At 44.9% G+C, this 27,007-nt stretch overlaps 1 protein-coding gene across 2 annotated transcripts in view; it reads right to left on the minus strand.

The window, feature by feature from the left end:
* Positions 1-23,620: 23,620 nt before the first annotated feature.
* The window catches only part of LOC120999810 (nicotinamide/nicotinic acid mononucleotide adenylyltransferase 1-like), a 56,128-nt gene continuing 52,741 nt past the window's right edge, over positions 23,621-27,007 (minus strand). For both annotated transcript variants that reach the window (XM_040430812.1, XM_040430803.1), the window contains exon 5: positions 23,621-24,591. In XM_040430812.1, the coding sequence (XP_040286746.1) occupies positions 24,194-24,591 (398 nt within the window). In that variant the 3' untranslated portion in view covers positions 23,621-24,193. The remainder of the gene's footprint in view (positions 24,592-27,007) is intronic.

Genomic DNA, 27,007 nt, shown 5'->3' on the forward strand with positions numbered 1-27,007 from the left:
AAAGGAAGAAGAGGATGAATTTTCAATAGTCTAAAACATAATCTTTATTAAGTCCATTGGGTTGGAGGGTATTGAGAAGTCGGATCCACGACATCTCTCTCTCCTGTAGTTGCAGCTCACGATTACCACCTCGTCTTAGAGGGGGTATCCAGTCAATAACCTGGAAGCGAAGTTGACTAACTGCGTGGTTGTGTGTTATGAAATGTTGTACCGGGGGGCCTCTATTTTTACAGTGCGTATATTGGACTTGTGTTGGGATATTCGCTCCTTGATTTTTTGAATTGTTTCGCCAACGCATCCTAGGCCGCAAGGACATTTGATTAAATAAACTACATAGTTGGAAAGGCAGGAGTAGTGTCCATTGATGTTATATGTCTTACCGGTAGATGGATGTGTAAAGGTAGGACCTTTAGTGACGTTGCCACACTGTGCACAGAAAAGACAGGGGTATGTTCCCTTATTGGTAGTGCCAGTAATTGTGCTTTGGATACTGTGTACCTTGTTGGAGCCGAGATCGGATCGCACAATTTTGTCCTTTATGTTTTTAGCCCTCTTGTAGTGTAGTGTCCCACTAGGTAAATGTGGGCACTATACAAGGGTCAATTGGGTCACGTTGTTCTCCACCTCCTGTGGAACAGGGCCATTGTATTTTTATATGTCATTTTAATGTATAATGTCATTTTATTCATGTTATTTATGTGCATTTCCAGTTACCAGGCCTGTAGGGGTGTAGTTCATCCTCCTAGACAGTAGAGGGAGCTAGGGAACCCCCTAGTATAAATAGCCAGGTCTAGACCAGAGAGGAGAGTTCAGAGTTGTGGATTCCTGAAGTCAGTGTGCACCCTAGCCAGAGGGTAGCTGGGATCCAGCCTCTGACATGCAGCTAGATAGCCCAGGCTTCTAGTTGCCACCAGGAGAGGGTTTTACCTCCTGAGAAACCAAGTTCCTACAAGAGCAGAGCAGAGCCAGTATTCCAGCCAGACAAGAGAGCTGAAGGGTAGAAGGATTTATTTGAAAGCAAGGACATATACCTGAGGAAGTTTTCCCTAACCAAGGATAAAGCCAACAATAGGGCATACGGACCTTGGGATAAAGACAGACAGGATTTCTGCGAAAAGTGCAGCCTGGTCTGTAAGTGTTAACCCTCTGAGTATCTTGCAAGAACATTGTGCCTGCCATTTGTATAAGCCTGCTTGTGACTGTTGCTGTGACATATGGAACTGAACAAAAGACTGTAAATAGTTAATTGTTTCCAGTAAAAGGAAGTTTTGGTTCACCACAACATTGTGTTCCTCAATTATTCCTATCATAAATCGGTGTGCCACCGTTACCGGCACTGGCGTCACGAACTTAAAGGGATCTTGCCACCGGCACGTTAAACCTGCAACACCCAGGGCACCTCACCTACCACAGGCCTGGTCCCTATACATTGAGAGTGCCCCAGAGGACTCCTGTGCCAGCCTCTCCATCACTGCTGTAAGCCTGCCCAGGGTCTTTCATAAACTGTGAGTAACCAAGAGCAACCCTCGTTTGCCTATTAACCGTGACCTCACCATCGCAATACCCTGCAGGGCTGCGTACTGCAGTAGGACATTAGGGGTTTCTCGTGAAATATATTAGGGAAATTACCTGATAATGTGGACCAATGTTTGTATATGATCCGTTTGATATCAGGGCTCAGGAGAGAAAATGTGGTAACGCATGGGATACGTGTCTGTAGGCGGTCAGGTTTAGGAGGTCTAGGCTTGAGTAGTTCAGTTCTGGAGAGGTGAGTCGTTCTCTCAACATGGTCTTCTAAGACATGTTGTGGAAAACCTCTATTGAGGAATTTATTGGACATCTCTGAAAATCGAGAATTAAAGGTATCTGGATCCGACACAATGCGTTTGACTCTCATGAGTTGTGAACGTGGGAGAGAGCGAATTAGCCCTGGGGGGTGAAATGAATTGTGCCTTAGAAGACTGTTCCTATCTGTAGGTTTGGTTTAGAGGTCTGTATGTAATGTGTTGTTTCTTACCTTGAGGAGAACGTCCAGAAAAGAAATCTTGGTATCGCTGCAAGCCAAGGAGAGAGAGATGGAGTCTGTGGCCGAGTCAATGGTTCTGTGAAATGTATGTAAATCTTCTGACGGACCCTGCCAAATACAGAAGATGTCATCAATATATCTGTACCAACATTTAACATATTGGCAAAACAACTCATTGGTATATACACGATACAGTTCTCGAAATTATTCATGTACAGAACTGCGAAAGTAGGTGCCACATTAGGTGTTCCACAAGAGTTATTGGCAAATGGGGATGAAATTTCAGAATTTCAATTTTTGGGCAAATTTTCCATTTTAATCTATTTTTCCCAGTAACAAAGCAAGGGTTAACAGCCAAACAAAACTCAATATTTATGGCTCTGATTCTGTAGTTTACAGAAACACCCCATATGTGGTCGTAAACTGCTGTACGGGCACACGGCAGGGCGCAGAAGGAAAGGAATGCCATACGGTTTTTGGAAGGCAGATTTTGCTGGACTGTTTTTTTTTACACCATGTCCCATTTGAAGCCCCCTGATGCACCCCTAGAGTAGAAACTACAAAAAAAGTGGCCCCATTTTAGAAACTACGGGATAGGGTGGCAGTATTGTTGGTACTAGTTTAGGGTACATATGATTTTTGGTTGCTCTATATTACACTTTTTGTGAGGCAAGATAACAAGAAATAGCTATTTTGGCACCGTTTTTATTTTTTGTTATTTACAACATTCATCTGACAAGTTAGATGATGTGATATTTTTATAGACCTGTCACGGCCTATGGTGTGTTTTGTGACACTTTCCTTCACTTGCGGTTGCCCGTGGCAACGTGTGGTGTGCATGTGGTGGCAGTGTTTCGGCCTTGTGGCTGTTTCCCAGGACATGGTTGCCTCGCATGCCGTTGCCGGCGGTAACAGGTGGAGTCTGATGTTTGTGTGTACACTTCCCCTTTAAGTGGCTTTCTTCCCTTGCCTGGTGTTGGAAGGGTTAATTCCCTTCCTAGTGAGTGAACACTGGGTGTGTCTGTGTGTGGGTGTGGCTACTTGGGCTATTTAGCTCCTGCTGGATGCCAGTAGCTGAGGGGTACTCCAGCCATGGTGTTTGCTGGAGTCATCCTGGTCTCATAAGCCATCTGTCCAGTGAGGGCCACCCTTGTGGTCATAAGTAATGTTTAGACATAGATGTTCTTATCCTATTATATGTCTACTGGTGTCTCTATGTTCATTGCAGCTTATGGTTTCTGGGTTCCTGTGTGCTTTGTGTGTGTGCTGTGTCCTTTTGTATTTGGTGTGGACATTAGCACTTCTGCACGGGTTCCAGTCTGTGTGTCTGTGGCAGGTAGGTATTGTACTAGTTTTACTACCTGCCATTGCCATCGGCTGTATATGTTCCCCATTCCTTGCAGCTTGGCCAGTGAGACTCCTGTTCATCCGTGCCTAGGAGGAACAGGTCGTCTTACCCTGCTCCTAGTTCCAGGGCTATCCTGAGGGCTAGTAGGGACCCTAGGGTCCGCGGAGTATGAGCCCTCCTACCATCAGGGTTAGGCTCATACAGCTAGGAGTCAGGGTCAGATTTAGGGACGCTATAGGAGGTGACCTGCTCCCTGTTTCCTGTCCTGGCCCAGCAGCTACCCTTTATTATTGACACGGCACGGCTGAGGGTTTCCCCCACCCTCAGCCGTGACAAGACCAGGTTGTCACGGATGCGGTGATACCTAATATGTATACTTTTTTTTTATTTATGTAAGTTTTACACAATGATTTTATTTTTGAAGCCAAAAAAATCATGTTTTAGAGTTTCCATAGTCTGAGAGACATAATTTTTTCAGTTTTTGGGCGATTACCTTGGGTAGGGTATGATTTTTGCGGGATGAGATGACAGTTTTATTGGCACTAGTTTGGGGTGCGTGTGACTTTTTTTTGATCGCTTGCTATTACACTTTTTGTGATGTAAGGTGACAAAAATGGTTTATTTAGCACAGTTTTTATTTAAAAATTTTTACGGTGTTCATCTGAGGGGTTAGGTCATGTGATATTTTTATAGAGCTGGTCGATACGGACGCGGCGATACCTAATATGTATACTTTTTTTATTTATGTAAGTTTTACACAATAATATCATTTTTGGAAAAAAAAAAAAATCATGTTTTAGTGTCTCCATATTCTGAGAGCCATAGTTTTTTCAGTTTTTGGCGATTATCTTAGGTAGGGTCTCATTTTTTGCGGGATGAGATGCCGGTTTTATTGGCACTATTTTGGGGTGCATATGACTTTTTGATCGCTTGCTATTACACTTTTGTAAGGTGATAAAAAATGGTTTATTTACCACAGTTTTTATTTTTTTATTTTTTACAGTGATGAGGTGACGGTTAGATTGGTTTTATTTTGGTGGGCAAACGCCTTTTTGATCGCTTGCTGTTGTACTTTTTGTGATGTAAGGTGACAAAAAAATGGTTTATTCAGCACAGTTTTTATTTTTTACGGTGTTCATCTGAGGGGTTAGGTCATGTGATATGTTTATAGAGCCGGTCGATACGGACGCGGCGATACCTAATATGTATACTTTTTTTTCCCCCTATTTTTTACCAATTTTTTTTACTTTATTTGGGGAAAATGACGTTTTTGTTTATTTTTACTTGAAACTTTTAATTTTTTGGGGGGAAAACTTTATTTTTCACTTTATTTTTTGTCCCACTTTGGGACTTGAACTTTTGGGGGTATATTCCTTTACAATGCATTCCAATACTTCTGTATTGGAATGCATTGGCTGTATGAGTAATACTGTGTGTATTACTCATACAGCTTCCGGGGCCTGTGAGATCCATGGGGCTGGATCTCACAGGCTCTTCATCGGAAGGCAGTGCAGATGCCTCAGGAAGGCATCGCGCTGCCTTCCATGCCATTGGGTCCCCCCCACAGCCCCATGGGGACCCGATGGCACCACCGCCGCACCAGGTGAAAGCCGCAAACCGCAGGTCTGAATTGACCTGCGGTTTGTGGCGATCGCCGACACGGGGGGGGGGGGTCATGGGACCCCCCCGCGCATTTAGCCGAGGTGCCTGCCACCAATGATAGGGGGGGAGATCTTAATTAGGAGGGGGAGGGAGGGGAGAGGGCCCACTGGCCACCAACGAGTTAACTACAGGGGAGGGAGGGGGGGGCCCACTGGCCACCAACGAGTTAACTACAGGGGAGGGAGGGGGGCCGGCCGCACTGGACAACAAAGAGTTAACTACAGGGGAGGGAGGGGGGCCCACTGGCCACCAATGAGTTAACTACAGGGGAGGGAGGGGGGGGGGCCGCACTGGCCACCAATGTGTTAACTACGGGGGGGTCTGCCCCCTGCTGCCTGACAGCACCTGCCAGGCAGCAGGGGGCAGTCATGTACACAGTTCTTTTAGTATATTCTAACCTGAAGCGTCCCCATCACCATGGGAACGCCTCTGTGTTAGAATATACTGTCGGATTTGAGTTTCACGATCTAACTCATATCCGACAGTATATTCTAACATAGAGGCGTTCCCATGGTGATGGGGACGCTTCAAGTTAAAATATACCATCGGATTGGAGAAAACTCCGATCCTATGGTATATTAACTCCTGACTTTACATTGTCAAACGGATCTGTCCCCATTGACTTGCATTGTAATTCAGGACGGATCCGTTTGGCTCCGCACGGCCAGGCGGACACCAAAACTACTTTTTTTTTCATCCTCCAAAAATCAAGGAAGACCCACGGATGAAAAAACGGTCACAGATCACGGAAAAACGGAACCCGTTGGACCGCAAAAAAATACGGTCGTGTGCATGAGGCCTTACCAGCATCCTCATTAGCCGCAGAGGATGCTGGTAAGAAGCCCAGATTATTGCCGGTTGCAGTCATTAGCAGCGGATCTCTGCTGTTTGAAACAGCGGCGACCCGCCGGCCATGACGCCCACTGCACACGCGAGCAGGCTCCTTGTTTTCACTTCGCTCCAGCGCATAGCGAATAGGTTAAAGTGAGACATATGGTTTTTGCAATTTAGACTTCCATGTGCCTCACATTATTAGTAAGTGACCCCATCAAGTACCTCCTCACATAATGAGCAATCAATACTTTGAAAAAAAAACACCAAAAAATTCTCACATTAACCTTATGTTTTTTTTTTTTGTATGGTATAGAGTATTGCAATACCTTTTCTTGGAATAAAAATTGAATCAAAATTATGGTATTGTGACAATTAATTTAATTTTAATAGCAGTTCATTTTTTTACTGTATCACCTAAGTAGTACATTCTGCAACTCCTCCTGAATGGACTGAGAAAGCTAGGAATGAGAATGACACTACCATCATGATGTGCATAGTTAAATACTGGGTCAGCTATGTGACCAGTATAGATTACTGCCTGGTCAGACATTTATTCTGGTGCCAGGAACGGGCCATATACAGCCACTGTCACGTTAAACTTTAAACTAAAAATCACGGATAGACATCTGCATCTGGGACAGACATTGACCCATCATGCACTCCCCTGTCTGGTCACATCCACAGTTCAGAGCCAGGTCGGGAGACAATTAATAACATATTAACTAACAGTCAGGATATTATTCAGATGGTAACCGGGTGTAACCCTTTGTGCTCCAGGTCACCTTGCCCCATGAGCATTATGACAATATTTCTCAATTCTACTTATACAAGCAGAGCTCTTGTAGCACTCGATGGATGTTCTGCTGAAGTAGGGTTCCCACCCCTTTAACAATAGATACAAAGACTCCAGCTAAGTCGTATTTTGATGCAACTTGTTTATTTTGCGTATAAAGGTGGTTGCTGCGGCGGAGTGACGTTTCGGCAACTCTGTGCCTTCATCAGACTAGTGCCGCTAGTGGGAGAATAAGTCACGTTGGTGTGGACGCAGTAAGGAATGTAACATGAGGTAGTACCGCTGGGAGATAGAGGTTGCATCAAAATACGACTTAGCTGGAGTCTTTGTATCAATTCTACTTGTGTCATGATATTAAAGGGATATTCCAGCTTCAGCAAATGTTAATACTTCTGTAATGGAAAGTTTTCCAATATATTTTCTGCATCAGTTCCTCACACGTTTTAATACCTCTGCATGCTGTCATTCAATAGGAGCCTTCAAGGTTTACTTCCAGGGAATATAAATGTGTCCTGGTCATGTGAGCGACACTTGGCTTGTGAGGGTATATTCACATGTGGCGGTTTAATCAGCACCATAATGCTACTTGTAAATATATTATTAGGGCACATTCACACAAAAAATCTGCGGAGATTCTGTGCTGTTTCACGAAGATTTTTGCAGATGCAGTTTTTGACGCCTTTGGGGTGAATACTTCATTTCAAAACCGCATTTTCAGCTTTTGCTTTTGGTGCAGATCCAAGCCAAAATCTGCAGAGACATACACGGAGTATACGTTGCGTTTTTCAGTCATTTTCCATTCATTTAAATGAGAGATTTAGCACTAAAATAGGGCATGCTGCTTCCCACTGTTAGGAGTCACTTTTTGGCACCAATTCCGATGCGGAAAATGCGCCAAAATCAGCGTCAATAAACTCTGTGTTAACGGGTCCTTACAGTGCCTGTGTAGCAGAGCTCTAGTGAGCTGAGCCTGGATATATGTGTCCATCACATTACCAGAATAGATTTTTAACCCCCTTAGAGTAAACAATTTAAGGGGTTATCCAAGACTACAAAATACTGCCCCATATGCCGGGCCCCTCACAATGAATATACTTACCTGGCTGCTACTGCTTCTTCCCATGCGCGAAGGAAAAAATTCGGTGTCGGGGGAGAGCATCCAATGGCAAGTGGGGATGAGCCTCCCTAGGATCGCGGGTGACGCTAGGGAGGCTTGTCCCTGCGGGGACCAGGAGCAGCGCAAGGAGTGGGAGCCAGGTAAGTATATTCATTTTGAGGGGCATGGCGAATGGAGCAGCATTTTATAGCCTGGGATAACCCCTTTAAAGGATAACTGTCGTATTATTATTTTTTTTTGAGTATTGGATTGTGGTGATTAATATCTCCTTGGTGGCCCTATTTCAACTTTTCACTGTGTATTCAATTACCCCTTAATTCCACATTTTTGTTCCCTGTACTGCCTACGTTTACCTGTGCTTAAAATAGGGTTGCTAGGCATGGTCCCTCTAAACCAGGCATGCTCAACCTGCGGCCCTCCAGCTGTTGCAAAACTACAACTCCCAGCATGCCCGAACAGCCTACAGCTATCAGCCTACAGCAAGGCATTGTGGGAGTTGTAGTTTTACAACAGCTGGAGGGCCGCAGGTTGAGCATGCCTGCTCTAAACAGATAGACGGAGCACGCAGCGTGCAAGGTCACATTACTGACAGCCAGGGACTAAATGATTAAAGCCAGGTCCTCCCCAGCAGCTGATAACAGTGCCTGGGCTGTGTGCACTTCTCCCTGTCCCTGCGCTTGGCAGACGCTCCCTCACTCAGCAGAGCTGGACAATGCAGAGTTGAAGCAGCGCAGACCAGGGAAGGGAGATCTGCCATCTGCTCAGTGTATAAATGAAAGCAACATGTGGTAAGAGGACCCCTTTGTGCTGCAGAAGATTAACCCTTTAGGGGGGAGGGCTCTGGTTACTGACACTTTTGGGGGGCTATTGTTACTGGCTAGTGAGGGCAGGCGGGATTAGCCTCAGGGTGAGGGCAGTGGCGGCCATCTTAACTGAATAGTGAAACTGCAGTTTTATGCAGACTGGTTGCTAAGGGCTGAATCTTATTAAATATGGGGTAGGTCAGTCTAATAGTAACTGATTCTGGAATATCATGTTATTACTAACTACATATATGAAAATTGAAATTAGGGTCTAAATGTGACAGTTATCCTTTAAGGTTCAGTTAAATTCCAGCAAGCAAAGATTTTGAAAACTCAGAGGAATACAGAAAAGTATACCGGAAAAGTGGAAAACTTTTTATTACATAAAAATGTGGTAGTTTCATGATTTTTGTTAAAAACAGAAACTGCAATGTAGCGCCAGATCCATCACACAGTAGACCGCAATGGCACCCAATAGTCCCCTATGACTTATAATGGAGTCCATCAGATATTCATACATTTTTAATTTCAGATTTTTTTTATATAATTTCCTGAGCATGATTATGGAAGTAGCCATTTTGTCTGAGCTTTAACAAAATTTAAAACTTTTAACAAAATGGGGGAGAGGTCCGCTGTGACAATCAAATCACTGACAAGCTAATAGTGGTTTGCGTTCCACCATCAAAAATTAAATTACTGTAGATAGTAACGCTATGGGGATTAGATAAAACTAATACTTTATTAAATATACAAAAATGTGTGAGGAAAAGTAACCTACTAAATATATAAAATTCCAAGTGACCAAGATCTATCCACAGACCCTGAAACAGACCGAGGTATTACGTGGAGAACCACGGTCTGCGGTACCGCTCAGGTGTGGACACAGTCACTGGGAAATACACTTAAGGTGCACTACATAGGTTGCAAAACCACGCCAACCAGGCTATAGTTTTCTGTTCACAACCAGGTGTGCGCACCGTGGCACGGACAAGGAGCTCAGCTCAATCACCCAGTCTAGATGGCCCTGGACTAAATTAACAGACTAATCCGTTGATAAACATCTACTCACTAGGGCAAGCCGCATAACGTAGAACACCTGTTCATGTGTATGAACCGGATGCCTGAATGCCGGCCCTGTGAGCACGAATCAAGGGACACTGACTAACTGGGTGTAAGCGAAAAGCTTGAGTGCACCTGTTCACATACTACAGGGGGCTGGATTGACACAGACCACTTCTGTTATGTGAACGCAAATCAAGCATAATTCAAATACATTGGTTTGCCCCCACTGATAGCTCGACGCGTTTCGCCATATTTGGCTCGTCAGGAGCATAAAATGTGGGTAGAAGGACAAACAATCAAACCAGCTGCTAACCTCCGTGTCAGAGGCTGCAGCTACCAGCACTGAGTGGCCGTACGCGGCCGCAAGGACACGCGCTATATAAGGAGGAGACTCCTCCCCTACTCTGGATCAAGCCCCTGGGGCGGGCAATAAGAAGACAGGAGGCACGGCAACGCCGCAGCAAACTCCCCGCCCCATTTACCCGCCCCCTCTTTGAGGCGATCACAGACGAATGTCAAAACATTTGCATACTAATGTTAGAGCGACCAAACGGCGGTTTTTCAAAAAATAAGGCAGCGCAGCATTACAGGGACAGGGATCGGTGTCTTATTCTAGTAAGTAGTTATATGTAGTAAGTAACTGCTGTCGTCTTTGTTACTCATTTATGGTAACTCTGGAGTATTAGGAGTCATGAGTTACCGTAATGTATAGAGGTGATGCACCATATGGGTTACCATAATACATAGAGGTGACACACAGCGTACTCAACTCTGAGATACAAATGTAGGGCAGAGCACAAGATGCCGTATCCTCATTTGAATGTGGACACCGGAGACGCTCCCCATAGTACTGACAAGTTACGTGCACAGGGACTTCAAGGAAAGCAAACAAAAGAGTTGTACTCATTGAGTCCCTGCGGTTGAAGTGTGCGCAAGCGGTCATTCCACTGTGTCTCTTTTTGTAACAGTCGCTTGTCAAAGTCACCTCCTCTTGGAGATCTTCTCACCACCTCTATGGCCTGAAATTTCATCACATCTGCATTTCCACCATGTAAGGTGGATGTGTGTCTCGCAATTGGGGTGTCAGCACCCTTGCGGATGTCATTGAGATGTTCTCCAATTCTTCTGCGGAATTCCCTAAAGATTTTCCCCACATATTGTTTTCCACACATAGATGTGGCCAAATATACCAGCCTTCTAGTTCTGCAATTAACAAAGGATCTGATGGTGAACGTTTGCTCTGTTACACTGGAGGTAAATGTAGCACCTAGCTGGATAGCAGAACACGCCACACATCCTCCACATCGAAAAGTCCCTTTGAGGTTGGTACTCAGCCAAGTGGTTGTGGTGGGGGCTTGAAAAAAACTGTGGACCAGACGATCTCTCAAATTGCGTCCACGACGGTATGTTATCAAAGGTGTATCTCCCAGATGGCCGATGTCGGGGTCTGATTTTAAAATGCCCCAATATCTGGTAAGTAATTCTCTTACCATGTCATGTGCCTCGTCATAGGTGGCCACAATGCGTAATTGTTCCGGCCCAGATAGAACTGTTTTCGGTGTCAGCAAAGTGTTACGATCCAAGGCCAAAGAGTGTTGATAGGCCTTGGCTAACACATATTGTGGGTATCCCCTACTTCTGAATCTTGACTGCAGGTCATTAGAAGCAGCCCTGAAATCAGATATCCTGGAACAATTGCGCCGTACCCTGAGGTATTGTCCTTTAGGAATTCCTCTCTTCAAGGGCAGAGGATGGCAACTGTCCCACCTAAGGAGACTATTCGCGGCCGTTTTCTTCCAAAATAAACGAGTGCCAACGTTGCCATCACAATCCTTGAAGATAGTGAGATCAAGAAACGTAATTTGAGATTCCTGAATCTCAGATGTAAAAAACAATCCTATTGTGTTGTTATTCAGGTCTGTAACAAAGCTGTTAAATTCAACTATGCTTCCTGACCACAAAATCAGCACATCATCGATGTAACGTAGCCATAAATTAATATGGTCAGCCCATTTGTGGTTACTCTCAGCAAACACGACTTCCCGTTCCCACCAGCCCAGGTAGAGGTTGGCGAAGGTAGGTGCACAGGGGCTCCCCATCGCCACCCCCCTGAGCTGGTGGTACATACGGTGGTAAAAAATGAATACATTGTGTTCGAGAATAAAACTTAAAAGTTCAAGGACAAATTCATTATGCTGCCAAAGATGGATGTCACGTTTATTTAAGAATGAGGCTACCACTTCACACCCCTTGTCATGAGGTATGGAGCTGCAGAGTGCCTCCACGTCAAGGCTGGCCAGCATAACGTCTTCACCAATATGAATCTCCTCCAATTTCTTGATAACATCCATTGAGTCACGTACATACGAGGACAGGGCCACTGCAAATGGTTGCAGAATCCGGTCCACGTACGTACTGATGGGATGTGTCAGACTCCCTGTCCCAGAAACAATGGGTCGCCCCTTTAAAGGTGATAGGCCTTTATGTACTTTGGGCAATCCATAAAAACATGGGACCTGGGGATGTTTGGGAAATAGGAATTTATGTTCTGTCAGACCATGCTCATGTGCTGTGTCCAGGAGATTTTTCAGTTTCTTACTGAATAACTCAGTTGGATTTGATTCCAACACACGGTAGCATAGTTCATCACTGAGGATGCTGAGGCACATGATCTTATACTGGTCGTGATTCATGACAACAATGTTCCCTCCCTTGTCTGAAGGTTTGATGACAAGGGAGGTATCACATTCCAGAGAGAGTAATGCATAAATTTCTCTCTTTTTAAGATTCGATTTAGTCCCTCTAACTTTGTCTAGCATCCTCAACTGATCAGTCACAACATTCAAGAAAATGTCAGGGGGTGTACCATCTCCCAGAGGTGGATTCTTAGTAGAGGGCAACTTGAGATCTGTGAATGGACCCTCCCCAGGATCCCTCTCCCCCTCCTCCAGAAGATCAACCAATAGTTGCATATCAGGCAAATCTTGGATTTCAATACCAAGTTCACAACATTGTTGTTGGTTATGGGTTGCAAACATTTTTTTCCATTTTAGTCTCCTTATGAATAGGGTCAAATCCTTTACCCACTCAAAGGAGCTAAAGGAGCAAGTGGGGACAAATGATAGCCCCCTACTGAGCAATTCCATCTCAGTTTCCGTTAGGGTCCTATCAGATAAATTAATGATTTGCAACTTATCTATAGATTTGCCCAATTGTGTGGTATTGGCAACTTGGGGGCAGACTGCACTCATCCTTTGATGATGTGCTACAGATTTTTTTCTGTCCCTCAAAGTGTATGACGTGGTGGGTTGGGTCCCTAAAAAAACAAAAAAACAAACAGTGATCGAGGTCTCCTACCCCTTCCTCCTCTACCTCTAGGCCCTCTATTAGAGGATTGGAAGATGGGATATTGAATGTTAGAATAAGAAGTGCCCTCTGTTTCAGTTTCACCCTCCGAGGATGAGCGTTCCGTCTCAACCTCGAGGGTCCTGGCGGTCTTAGCTGCAATCTCTAAAATACGCCCTTCTTTAAAATATGCTGTGTCTTTCAAGAACTGGGAATGCTTGCGCTCTTTTAACTGAGCTGTGAACCGTTCCACGGTCTGCTGCAAGAATCCCTCCTTGCGAGAAGTCAGGGCTATTGGAAAATTTGTTAATAGCTGTGATTTGCTCCTGCAGCAATTGTGTGTTTTTGTTATAAAGGGCCTTCTCTTCCTCCAGGAGCAATGCCATCAATTTGAGTGAGCTTTCAATCGCCTCTTTTTCCCATTTTTTACGGAACTCCGGCGACTGAACTCTATTGGATGGAAGAAAGGGAATGCGCATACCTCTGGGCACTATCTTATGTTGGATATAGGTTTCTAGGGTCTGTTTCTCCCACCCCTCTGACTTAATCTTTGTACGTCTTGGTGAGTAATTTGAAAGAACCCATGATGCCTTATGTGCGATTTAAAGGGGGTAAATCTGCTTCCGAAAAGACAGCTTTGGCTTCCTCATCCCATTTGTCACTGCAGATGCCTGTTGCCAAAAAAACTGCCATCCCTCTAAAAGAGGGACTAAATATCAAATCACTGACAAGCTAATAGTGGTTTGCGTTCCACCATCAAAAATTAAATTACTGTGGTTCTCCACGTAATACCTCGGTCTGTTTCAGGGTCTGTGGATAGATCTTGGTCACTTGGAATTTTATATATTTAGTAGGTTACTTTTCCACACACATTTTTGTATATTTAATCAAGTATTAGTTTTATCTAATCCCCATAGCGTTCCTATCTACAGTGATTTAATCAGCTGTGACAATCACCTATTGTGATTGGTGTATACTGTGCTATCTATATGCAGAGGTTGTTATCTACCATTGTAATCCTGCCTGTGATGATAATGAGATGTCTGCTGGTAAGTGATCTCTACAGAATAGGAAGTCTCAGCCTATTATAGGTCTCAGTGAGTAAAAACTGTAAGATTTGACACAGAAAACTTAAAGGGGCTATCCTGGAAAAGATAACGATGACTTATCCTCAGGATATGTCATCATTATCACATCAGTGGGGGTCTAAGTCCCAGTATCCCCGTCGATCAGCCATTTCAGGAAGCCGCTACTTTCTGGTGAGCAATGCAGGGTCCCGGCAGCTTTCCAAGGACGCCGTACATTGTATAGTGGCAGTGCTAGGTATTTCAGCTTACCCGCATTGACTTGAATGGGGCTGAGCTGCAACTAGCCCATGTGACTGGTGTACAGTGATGTCACTGGCCTAGGAAAAGGCTGCGGCACTCAAAGCATCTTCTAACAGCTGATTGGCAGGGGTCGTGGGTGTCACACCTCTGCAGATCTGATACTTATGACTTATCCTCAAGATGGGTCATAAGTATCTTTTCATGGATAACCCCTTTACAAAAAAAATATCATTAAAAAAATAAAAAAAATATCCAAAACATGAAAACTTGGTCTGGCTCCTTCTGGTCCCCAGTGTGTAAACTTCCAGATAAGGTAATGTGAACTGCTGCAGAATCCTGTCACCATTGAGGCCATTGATTGGCTACAGCATTGCACATGACCCTTCCCAGAAGTTTACACACAAGGGACTGGAAGGGGCCAGAATGGACCCTCTGCACTTGAACAGAGTGGCAGGAAACAGGTATGGCTACTTTCACACCAGCGCTTTCCTTCTCCGCTATTGAGATCCATCATAGGGGACCGAACTCTCTGCATAAGCGCTGTCAGTCACAGCGAAGGGGCAGGGAAGGGGGCGTGGTTATCTTGACTTAAAGCGAGGAGGCCGCTGCCCCCTTGACTTCAAGCATGACTAGAGAAGCGCAACGGCAGGGGATAGAAGAACGTTTTCTGAGCTTTAGCCGCATCGGCCTTCAGGAAGACGCTGCTGGCTACTGTCAGGTACTGCTGGCGGCTTGGGATGGTTTTTGGAGGTGACAGGTTCCCTTTAAAGATAATACAACTGGATCCGTTCATAACGGATGCAGACTGTTGTATTATCATGACGGAAGCGTTTTTGCTGATCCATGACAGATCCAGCAAAAACGCTGGTGTGAAAGTAGCCTAAGGCCCCTTGCACACGACCGTATGCCCTCCAAGACATATGGTCCGTGAGCGGGCCATATGTCCCAGAGCGGCATACACTGTGCACACGAGAGTACACAGAATCATAGGTTACTATGATGCTGTGCGCATCGGGCCACCTGCGGGACTACTGTCCTGCACTCATATGATCTTATGAGTGCGGGAAAATAGTCCTGCGAGCGGCCCGATGCTCATTAGCATCATAGTAACCTATGATTCTGTGTACTCTCGTGTGCACAGTGTATGCCGCTCTGGGACATATGGCCCGCTCACGGACCGTATGTCTCGAAGGGCATAAGGTCGTGTGCAAGGGGCCCAAGTCCTTTTTTTTATTGGATTTGTATCCATTTATTTGGTATTTTTCCATTGACATAGTCATATGAGGGGTTGTTTTATGTGGGCTGAATTGTATTTTTAATGGTATAATTTTGGAGTACATCAATATATTGTTTAATTTTGGGGGGTGAATGGAAAAAAAACAAAAAACACAATTATATCATTGCTTTCAGGGTTTCATTTTACAGTGTTCACTGTACAGTAAAAATGTTACATTTAGCCCCCAGGTCAGTACAATCATAGAGATATCAAATTTATATGTTTATCATGTTTTAATACTTTTAAAAAAGACTTGAAAACCTTTTTTTAAATAAAAAAAAGTTGTTGTCTTTTATTGATACCATTTTTGTACATGTTTACTCTTATATGTATTCTACCACATCCTGCCAGCGGTTGTCCAAGATTTTGATATTGATGACCTATCCTCAGGATAGGTCATCAATATCATATTGGTGGAGGTCCTCCGGTGATGTCATGTTCATTGGTCACATGGTCTAGGCCAGGAGTCAGCAACCTTCGGCACTCCAGCTGTTGTAAAACTACAATTCCCAGCATGCTCCATTCATTCCTATGATATTTCTTAGAAGAGCAGAGCAAATATGCATGCTGGGAATTGTAGTTTTACAACAGCTGGAGTGCCAGAGGTTGCCTACCCCTGCTCTAGGCGCAGCTCAGTCCAATTCAAGTGAATGAGGCTAAACTGCAATACCAAGCACAGCCGCTATACAATGTATGGCGCTGTGCTTGGTGAGCTGCAAGGGGATCATGGCACTCAACAAAGCTGATCAGCGGGGATGCTGCATGTTGGACGTCCACCTATATGATATTGAAGACCTAATCCTGACAACATTTCATCAATATAAAAAAAATTAGAAAACCCCTTTAAGGGGTTAAGAAAGTCCTGGTTGCTCTGAGCCAAACAGATCCGTCCTGACACACAATGTAAGGCCTATTGCACACGACCGTATGGCTTTTTCAGTGTTTTGCGATCCGTTTTTCACGGATCCGTTGTTCCGTTTTTTGTTTCCGTTTCTGTTCCGTTTTTCCGTTCCGTTTTTCCGTATGGCATATACAGTATACAGTAATTACATAGATAAAATTGGGCTGGGCATAACATTTTCAATAGATGGTTCAGCAAAAAACGGAACGGAAACGGAAGACATACGGATGCATTTCCGTATGTGTTCCGTTTTTTTGCGGACCCATTGACTTGAATGGAGCCACGGACTGTGATTTGCGGGCAATAATAGGACATGTTCTATGTTAAAACGGAACGGAAAAACGGAAATACGGAAACGGAATGCATACGGAGTACATTCCGTTTTTTTTGTGGACCCATTGAAATGAATGGTTCCGTATACGGACCGTATACGGAACGCAAAAAACGTCCAGTAAACGGGAAAAAAAAACGTCCGTGTGCAATAGGCCTAAGTCAATGGGGACGGATCCGTTTTCTATGACACAATCTGGCACAATAGAAAACAGATCGGTCCTCCATTGACTTTCAATGGAGTTCATGGCGGATCTGCCTTGGCGATGTTAAAGATAATACAAACTGATCTGTTCTGAACGATTGCAGGCGGATGTATTATCTGAACGGATGCGTTTGTGCAGATCCATGACGGATCCGCACCAAACGCGAGTGTGAAAGTAGCCTAATACAACCGCCTGCATCCGTTCAGAACATATCCGTTTGTATTATCTTTAACATCGCCATGACGGATCCGTCTTGAACACCATTGAAAGTCAATGGAGGACAGATCCGTTTTCTATTGTGCCAGATTGTGTCATAGAAAACGGATCCGTCCCCATTGACTTACATTGTGGCTCAGTCTCGTCAGACGGACACCAAAAAAACTCTGCAGGCAGCGTTTTGGTGTCCGCCTCCAAGGCGGAATGAAGGCGGAATGGAGACGGAACGGAGACAAACTGATGCATTCTGAGCGGATCCTTTTCCATTCAGAATGGATTAGAATGCAAACTGATCCGTTTTGGACCGCTTGTGAGAGCCCTGAACGGATGTCACAAACGGAAACCAAAACGCCAGTGTGAAAGTAGCCTAATCTGAACGGATGCGTTTGTGCAGATCCATGACGGATCCGCACCAAACGCGAGTGTGAAAGTAGCCTTAGTTTGTTGTCATGAAGGTTTACTATTGTTCATGTGCACAATCTTGTTATTGTATTAAGATGCTGTACTATGGAAGAAATAGATTTTTGATTTACCTCCAAAGTAATTATAGTGAATTTTGAATACATTTCATGATTTGTGTCTTCATTTATTGTCCTATATACTCTACCTATTTATACGGTTATGAAATCAGCCTCCATATAGTAACTGTACAAAAAAAAACACATACATACATAGAATTTTTATGTTCCCAGTATGTGGGGCTATGATGCTTTCAAATGTCTTCTGTATAAGCTAGGAAGAAAGAATGTTTTATCACTGAAGAAAAGTGTTACATCACTGTGTCGCCTGGACAGTCATTACAAAGCAACCAGGACTTTCTTAACCCCTTAAAGGGGTTTTCTACGTTTTTTTTTTTTATATTGATGAAATGTTGTCAGGATTAGGTCATCAATATCATATAGGTGGACGTCCAACATGCAGCATCCCCGCTGATCGGCTTTGTTGAGTGCCATGGAGACGGAACGGAGACAAACTGATGCATTCTGAGCGGATCCTTTTCCATTCAGAATGGATTAGAATGCAAATTGATCCGTTTTGGACCGCTTGTGAGAGCCCTGAACGGATCTCACAAACGGAAACCAAAAGCCAGTGTGAAAGTAGCCTAAATGACCAAAACTTCCAATGTAACTTCCTTCATGTCATGCATCCAGCAGTAGGAGAACCTTCCATGTTTACACATGCTTTGTGTAGATGTTCAGTGGAAGGAGCCTCCATCGTCTCACTGCCTTCAGACTATATATCCTTAAAGGAACCTTCACGTTAAACATGCCGTACGATCTGCAGGCAGCATGTTATAAAGCATTCAATTTGTGGGAAAACATCGGTATAACTTGTAATTTATTCATTAACAATCCTGCTCATTGTGGACTTAGGAGTCTGGTGGCAGAGTTGCTTAAAAGGGTTATCTGACATAAAATATTGGGGCACTGGCAGGCAATTTGTTAGCTCCTTTAGTCGATGTTTCAATCCCCCCCCCCCCCCCCCCGACTTTAGTTTACATGGCTGCAGCAGTGAGGTGTTCATATACCCCACGTGACCACTGCAGATAATCGCTGGTCTCAGTGGTCCTGTGACATATGCAACTGGCTGCAAAAGTCACATGGGGTAAATGGCACATTGCTGCTGCAGTCATGCAGACAAAGCCCAGCAGGGAGGAGCAGCTTGCCTTCTTATCATCTCAGACAACTCGTATAATGACCGACAGTCATAGGGCTCTTTCACACTTGCGTTGTTCTTTTCCGGCATAGAGTTCCGTCGTCGGGGCTCTATGCCGGAAAAATCCTGATCAGGATTATCCCAATGCATTCTGAATAGAGAGAAATCCGTTCAGAATGCATCAGGATGTCTTCAGTTCAGGACCGGAACGTTTTTTGGCCGGAGAAAATACCGCAGCATGCTGCGCTTTTTGCTCCGGCCAAAAATCCTGAACACTTGCCGCAAGGCCGGCTCCAGATCCGGCCTTAAGCTAAACGTCGTTTCGGCGCATTACCGGATCCGACGTTCAGCTTTTTCTGAATTGTTACCATGGCTGCCAGGACGCTAACGTCCTGTCTGCCATGGTAAAGTGTAGTGGGGAGCGGGGGAGCAGCACACCCACCGTCTGCGCGGCCCCCGGGGTGCCCCAGGGCAACGCCAGGGCGCCCCACGAGCATGGACCACGCGACGCCACCCCGGAGCGCCCCGGGAGCCGCACGGGCGGCAAGCACACTGCTCCCCCGCTCCCCACCACGGCAACCAGGACTTTAATAGCGTCCTGGCTGCCATAGTAACACTTAACGCATTTTGAAGACTGATCAGTCTTCAAATGCTTTCAGTTCACTTGCGGTGTTACGGATCCGGCGGGCACCTCCGGCAACGGAAGTGCATGCCGGATCCCAACAACGCAAGTGTGAAAGAGCCCTTACCTATATGATTGTGCAAGCAATTAATCGCAAGGACCACCAATTGGACTCTTAAAGGGTTTTCCCATTTTGACATTTATAGCATATTAACACCCATCTCGAAAATGGGGGTCCCTCCACCATCTTGCGGCTACTGTGAAGAGGGGGGCACATATGCTGCTCTTTCCATTTACCTCTATGGAAGTTTCGGAAAAAGCTGCAGGCTATTTTCAGTATACCCATAGCAGCGAATGGGACGAGACAAGCGCATGTGGCCACCTATCCATTTACAGCAGACAAGAGACAATTGTTGAATAAACTCTCGTGTTTAAGATAGCTGTAGATCCGAGAACATACTGTGCCATAAATGTCAAGATGGAAATAACCCTTTAATGTTAGATTGAGCAAGAGTTTAAATTAAATAGTCGTTAATTTTTCACACATTTTAAAATAAATCAATAGTACAAGCGACCACAAGAAACTTTGTAATATGTCTTATCATGGAGAAATGTCTCTAGTTCTCATGCCATCAGTTGTTTACCTCTCCCCCCTTGCTAATTGCTTTTCAGTTTGAAAAATACTTTGTCTCCAGACAGACCAGATCTGCTGAAGTATATGGCACATGCAAATACAAGTGTATGGAGAGGGGAGGAGTGAGCAGAAGCATGAGTGAGAAATGACTGAGAGACACTAAAGAGGCTGCACAGCCACACAAGAAATGTATCTTTCAGAAAACACAGGTTAGTAAGCTCTGTAATGTCCTTGTGATCTTGAGGCTGCTTTTAAGTGGATAAGAGATTATTAGGAACTGATTCTCATCCCAGTTTCTGTGTACAGTGGATTTTTCCCAACAACAGTATATGTTAATCTGCTCCACTCCTCCTGCTCTAGAAAATGCTGCACACAGATAGCCATATGCTAATGTCAGCTAAACCTATCTAGCCTATTCCTACTTTTATCTATGCCCCCGTTACGCCAGAAATCTAACTTTTATAATATGCTAATTAGCCTCTGTTCCTGCTCCTAGAGGCTCTGTTCTTCCACCTTTGTCGCCTTCCTCCAAGTCCTGATTGACAGGGCCAGGCAGTCCTCGCATCTGTCTGCCAGCCCTGTGCTCTGGTGAAATCTCGTGCCGTTCAGCATTCAGCGCAGGCGCAGTGAGGTAAAGACGCTCGCAGGCTGCCAGCTTCCTCACAGCTCCTGCGCCGAATGCTGAACGGCGCGAGATTTCACCAGAGCACAGGGATGGCAGACATATGCGAGCGCTGCCTGGCCCTGTCAATCAGGACGTGGAGGGAGGCGACAAAAGGTGGGAGAACGGAGCCTCTAGGAGCACGAACAGAGGCTAATTAGCATATTATAAAAGTTAGATTTCTGGTGTAACGGGGGCATAGATAAAAGTAGGAATAGGCTAGTTAGGTTTAGCTGACATTAGCACATCGCTAATGTCAGCCAGCTAAATAGGGTTAAATCTTGTGACAGAATCCCTTTAATAAAAGCTACATAAACAGTGGAGGCACTTTGTAAATATATGACATTACTTATCTTATTTTGATCCTGAGCCATAAGTTATGGTCCGTGGTAGCGGAATGGATAACGCGCTTCTTTGATAACTCGAACCCGAACTTTAGACACCGAACTTAAAACACAAGTTCGCTCAACACTAGTTACAATTCTCCTGGTTGCTATTTGAAATAGTCAACAAGCATGTGGGCAGACACATCCTTAAAAAGGTTGTCCACCTTTGCCTTGCTTTTTTTTTTTCAGACCGCCCGGCGTGGTCAGACCAGTGGTGTTAAGCATACCTAGGCTACTTTCACACTAGCGTCGGGGCTCCGCTTGTGAGCTCCGTTTGAAGGGTCTCACAAGCGGCCCCGAACGCATCCGTCCAGCTACCAATGCATTCTGAGTGGACGCGGATCCGCTCAGAATGCATCAGTCTGGCAGCGTTCAGCCTCCGCTCAGAATGCATCAGTCTGGCAGCATTCAGCCTCCGCTTCGCTCAGCAGGCGGACACCCGAACGCTGCTTGCTGCTGGCCGTGCGGACGCAAACGGATCCGTCCAGACTTACAATGTAAGTCAATGGGGACGGATCCGTTTGAAGTTGACACCATATGGCTCAATTTTCAAACGGATCCGTCCCCCATTGACTTTCAATGTAAAGTCTGGACAGATCCGACTGAACAACTTTCAGACTTAGAATTTTTTCTAAACTATAATGCAGACGGATCCGTTCTGAACGGATCCAAACGTCTGCATTATAGGAGCGAATCCGTCTGTGCAGACACCAGACGGATCCTCTCTGAACGCTAGTCTGAAAGTAGCCTTAGCTGGTCACCGCTGATAGGTACCAGCTCCATCGCTCCCTCTCGTGCACAGCTGGACACATAACCCAGTGACATGACACATGGGTGATTAGTTACTATTGTGGCCAGTCTTTGGCTACAGTGGTCACGTGACCCACGTAAAAAAGGGTGAGGGGGAGCGATGGAGCTGAATGAAGCTATAACCCAGCAGCGGAAACTAGGTAAGTGTGCTCAACTGTGTGCTCAAAGAAAGGTGCTAATCTGAGTTCCTACAAAGCAGGAGGACCGTTTTTATTTTTACTGTACAGTGCCTGGTGTACATATGACACTCATAATGCAAATCACCAGCTCTGTGCAGATACCAAAAAACCAGGAAGAGTAGAGATTTCAGTTCTGAAGCTGCAGAATGTGAATGTAGCTCTGCCAGTATAATACAGGATACTCAGGATCAGTACAGGATAAGTAATGTATGTACACAGTGACTCCACCAGCAGAACCGTGAGTGCAGCTCTGGAGTATAATACAGGATGTAACTCAGGATCAGTACAGGATACATAATGTAATGTATGCACACCCTACCAGCAGAACAATGAGTGCAGCTCTAGAGTATAGCACAGGATTTAATTCAGAATCAGTACAAGATAAAGCAATAACAACTTTTTATGTAGATTAATTAAGTAAAAAGCCGATACAATTCGAGATATTCCTATGCCAGAAGAGAGGCACAATTAAAAGGGGAGATATGGAACTCATGGATGACACATTACAATATTAGTGTACTTTCACACTAGCGGCAGGGGACTCCGGCAGGCTGTTCCGGCGGGTGAACAGCCTGTCGGATCCGTCCTGCTGCTAGTTCACGTGTGCCCCCGGACTGCTGCTCCGTCCATATTGACTATAATGGGGGCGGGGGCGGAGTTCCGGCGGCAGCCAGACTAAAAGTACTGCATGCAGTACTTTTAGTCCGGCTGCCTATCGGCGTGCGCTGCCATCGGAATTCCGCCCACATCATAGTCAATGGGGACGGAGCGTCAGTCCGGCGGCACATGTGAACTAGCGGCAGGACGGATCCGACAGGCTGTTCACCCGCCGAAACAGCCTGCTGGAGTCCCCTGCCGCTAGTGTAAAACTAGCCTTACTCAACTCCCTTTCGGTTTAATAGGGCTATCGGTAACAAGAGACATGTCTGCAGGATGAGGAGGTTAAGGAGTGAGACTCTGACAGGGCCTGTAGTCTAGAGATGATGGGGTTTGTAGTAGAAATGTCGAGCGAAAGTGGCAGCTAGGCAGTATTGGATGAGAGATAGGGGATGGTCTGCTAGCCGGAAATAGTACACGATGAGTGCATGTGAATGTGATGAGAGTCTAATTGTGTGTGACACCGGTGAACAGCAGAAGACATGATCGAAGAACCACACAGAGTCAAGAGATAGGATATAAATCAGAAATTTAATGAAGAACCCTTAACAGAAACGTTACTATGGACAATCTCTATGTTGCAGTGAGGGTGAGTGGGTGGTAAGGGGGGGAGGCTGGGATAGTGGCCTGATTTCTTGAAAAACAACGAAATACAAGCAAAATGTTTAATAAAAATTATCAGTAAAAAGCCCGTAAAATAGTTCTTGTAGGCAAGCAAGTGCATTAATTATACAAGGTATTGTTTAGAGTTGGTTCTAATGCGCAGCCTTCAGAGTCTGACTTTCACGCTTCGTTTGCTCAGCAGGATTGATGGTGGCAAATATGGTTGTGGGTAAACTAGTCAAAATATAGTGACACATACACCATTCGACTATGTATGCGATTCAACACCCAAAAAAGGGTGTATATTTATAACCCGTATGAGCTTCGCTCCTGTTCAAACGCCATTATCTTTATAAAGTGCTGTGTATATCTATGTACCATAAATGACATGGACACATTGCCACAGAAATATTAGTATGTTCTTGGCAGTACCATTTAGATGACAGGAGTTGGAACTTTTGCTCTTATGGCCTGCCCTACATGCTCCTTGCCACCAAAGATTATTGTGGCATGCACTACATTCGCCCTTTTACTAAACATGGGGGGGATGGGTTGACCCGTAGGAGCTCTATCTGCCCGTCTAATAGGGCCCTTAGAAAATGGACTAGATAAACTGTCTATGCAGCTTAACCTTGGATCATGAACATTACAAACATTGTCTAAATAAATATCTCTACCGTGAAAAGCCTGTTTTGTGCCTCTTAAAATGCAAGCAATGAAGTTGTGATGGATTCATCATTACTGATGGTTCTTGGAGTTCCTCAGAAAGGGTTCTAGGATAAGGTCTGAGTTCTTCCCTTCACTCTCCTCATTGTACAAGTCATGTTTCTTGATGTAATCTAGGACAGGATCTGGCACCAGATATCGCACACTCATCCCCCTCCGCAGGGCTCTTCGGACCTTGGTAGAAGAGATATCATTGGTAATCCACTCATCCACCAGATGGACATTTTTCCTGTGCTTCCAGAGAACATCAGATTCATACATAAACTTGTGAGTGTCGCTCCCCATCCTACTGATACAGACCAGACCAAAAGTTGACACAATTTCTATGACGTGTTCAGGTTTCCAAAGGTTTGGGACCCCAAGAGACTCAAGGAAGTCAGCTCCACAAATAAGTTTAACCTGAGGAGAGGCTGAAAGGAAGAGAAGACTATGTTACTGATCTGGTGGCTCTTAGTGATTATCTTAAGCCCCATTCCCACTTACAGTGGAATCCTGACATTTTCTGGAGTTTACCCGGAGGGGCTGTATGTGTGAACGCACACATCAGCAATATCTGTCCCGGATTTTACCCAGACCTTTTCTCCCTAGAGCCCTAGTACTAACTCTGGATTTTGTCAGAGTGAGCACATATGTAAAAACAGCAGTAAATGTTCCAGAAAATCACAGTGGTAGGGTTGGGCGATATCAAAAATATTACCACGATAACGATATTAAGAAATTTATCGCGATAAAGATTTATATCACAATAAATACCTATTTAAAAGAAAAAAAACACTTAGGACCACAAGGAGACATTATACTGTATGGGGGCAGCCACAAGGAGACGTTATACTGTATGGGGGCAGCCACAAGTAGACATTATACTGTATGGGGGCAGCCACAAGGAGACATTATACTGTATGGGGACAGCCACATACTGTATTGACAACAAGTTTTGAACCCCACATCCCCCCTCAGTATAATAATGTCTTGTGGCCACCATACAGCAATGTCATGTTGCTCATAGATCAATGTGCAGACTGCAGCTTGAAGGCAGGAAGGAAGGACCAGGCCACAGGGCCGCAGAAGACATAGACAGACATAACACCTTTATGTATGACACCCGGGGCGGTTCTATTCTATTTTATGTTTAGGGTCTTGTCTCTCTCACTCCTCGCAGGCCAGGAGTCAGGTGAAGTGGCAAACTTTGTGTGTGGGAGTCGGAGAGAGTTTTCCCGCCTCACTCTTCTGCTCGCTTCAGCTGTTATCCAATTCCTATGTCAGTGGGCGGAGACATGACTATGGGAGCGAGGAGGAGCCGGGGACAGCCGCTGCAGGCAGTAATGTGTTTGTGGGTACTGGCATGCAGGATGCAGGGGCGGGCAGACATGGATTTAGAAGCGGTCAGCGCACATGTGACCGCTCCTATGATGTCACAACTTCCTCAGTGTTTAACAAATTACCAAGGTAGGTGAACAGAAAAAAATTGGATATTACTTCATGCCCATGAAAAAAGTATTCCTCCTTTCCTTTCTCCTTTTTTTTGGGATGGGGTTAGTATGGGCCATCATGGTGGATTCAAGGAAACGGAATTACCGGTAAGACTAATTACGGTTTTTCCACCTCATCCACCATGACGGCCACAATGAACTAACAAATAACTAACCTGGGTGGGATATTGCCTGTAGAACCTTCCGGGCAAACTGAATTTCCGTAGAATCAGGGAGACTAAGGCGAGTGTCTAACGAAAGTATTTACACTAGACCAAGTTGCGGCCTTACAGATCTGATCTAGGGATACTCCACCTTTTTCTGACCAAGAGGAGGCGGTGGCTCTAGTAGAATGAGCCCTAACCACCCCCGGGCCGGACTTATTTTGGATGGAATAACAGCACTCAATAGTGGATCTAACCCACCTGGCTAAAGACGATCTAGTAAGTTTCTTCCCTTTATTTTTCCCTGAGAATTGGACCAGCAAGTTATCGTCCTTCCTGAATTCTCTGCTGACTTTTAGATACTGTATAACCGTATCTCTAACGTCTAGGAGTCTCATCTTGTCTTCCACCTCCGTCTCATGGTGATTGGGAATGGAAGGCAAGAAAATCTCCTGGTCTCGGTGGAAGGAAGAGACCACTTTTGGCAAGAACCCTGGATCTAATCTCAGACGAATATGGTCCTCCAGAATCTGAAGAAATGTCTCTCTGCAAGAGAGGGCCTGTAACTCCCCAATATGCCTAGCCGAAGTAATAGCTATTAAGAAGGCCGTTTTTAGGGATAGATGTTTTATCGAAATGTTAGATAATGAAAAAAAGGGGGGCATTGTTAATCCCTCAAGTACAGTGTTCAGAACCCACCTGGGTGCCCTGGACCTTAGAGTAGGCCTTAATCTAACCGCTGCCTTAATGAATCTCCTTACCCACCTATGTTCATCTAGGCTAGTGTCAAAGAAGGTGCTCAGAGCAGATATCTGCACCTTAGCCCCTTAAAGGCCCAATAAACATATTAAAGGGGTTATCCGAGTTATGGGAAAAAAAATTAAAACCTCATAAAATTCATCAGGACATACATATACATTGGTTAAGCTTGATTTCTTAAGAGAGAAACCCATATGTCCACCTTCTCATGGTTCTGTTATTGCTGTGTTTACATGCTGAGGAGGCGTATAACAACAAAGCCTGAGCTCTCCCTCATGAATATTTGTGGGCGTGAACAACCTGACCTTCCCCTCACCCTGCTCTGCACAACCTAAGTTTGCATTTTAAAAAACAGTCACATGATCATCTCCTAGCTCACACAGGCAGATCTTCCTGTCACATTGCAGATACAGCTACGGCTCAGATACAGCTAC

This window comes from Bufo bufo, chromosome 1, assembly GCF_905171765.1.
Source record: "Bufo bufo chromosome 1, aBufBuf1.1, whole genome shotgun sequence".
In the NCBI taxonomy this organism is placed as follows: Eukaryota; Metazoa; Chordata; class Amphibia; order Anura; family Bufonidae; genus Bufo; species Bufo bufo.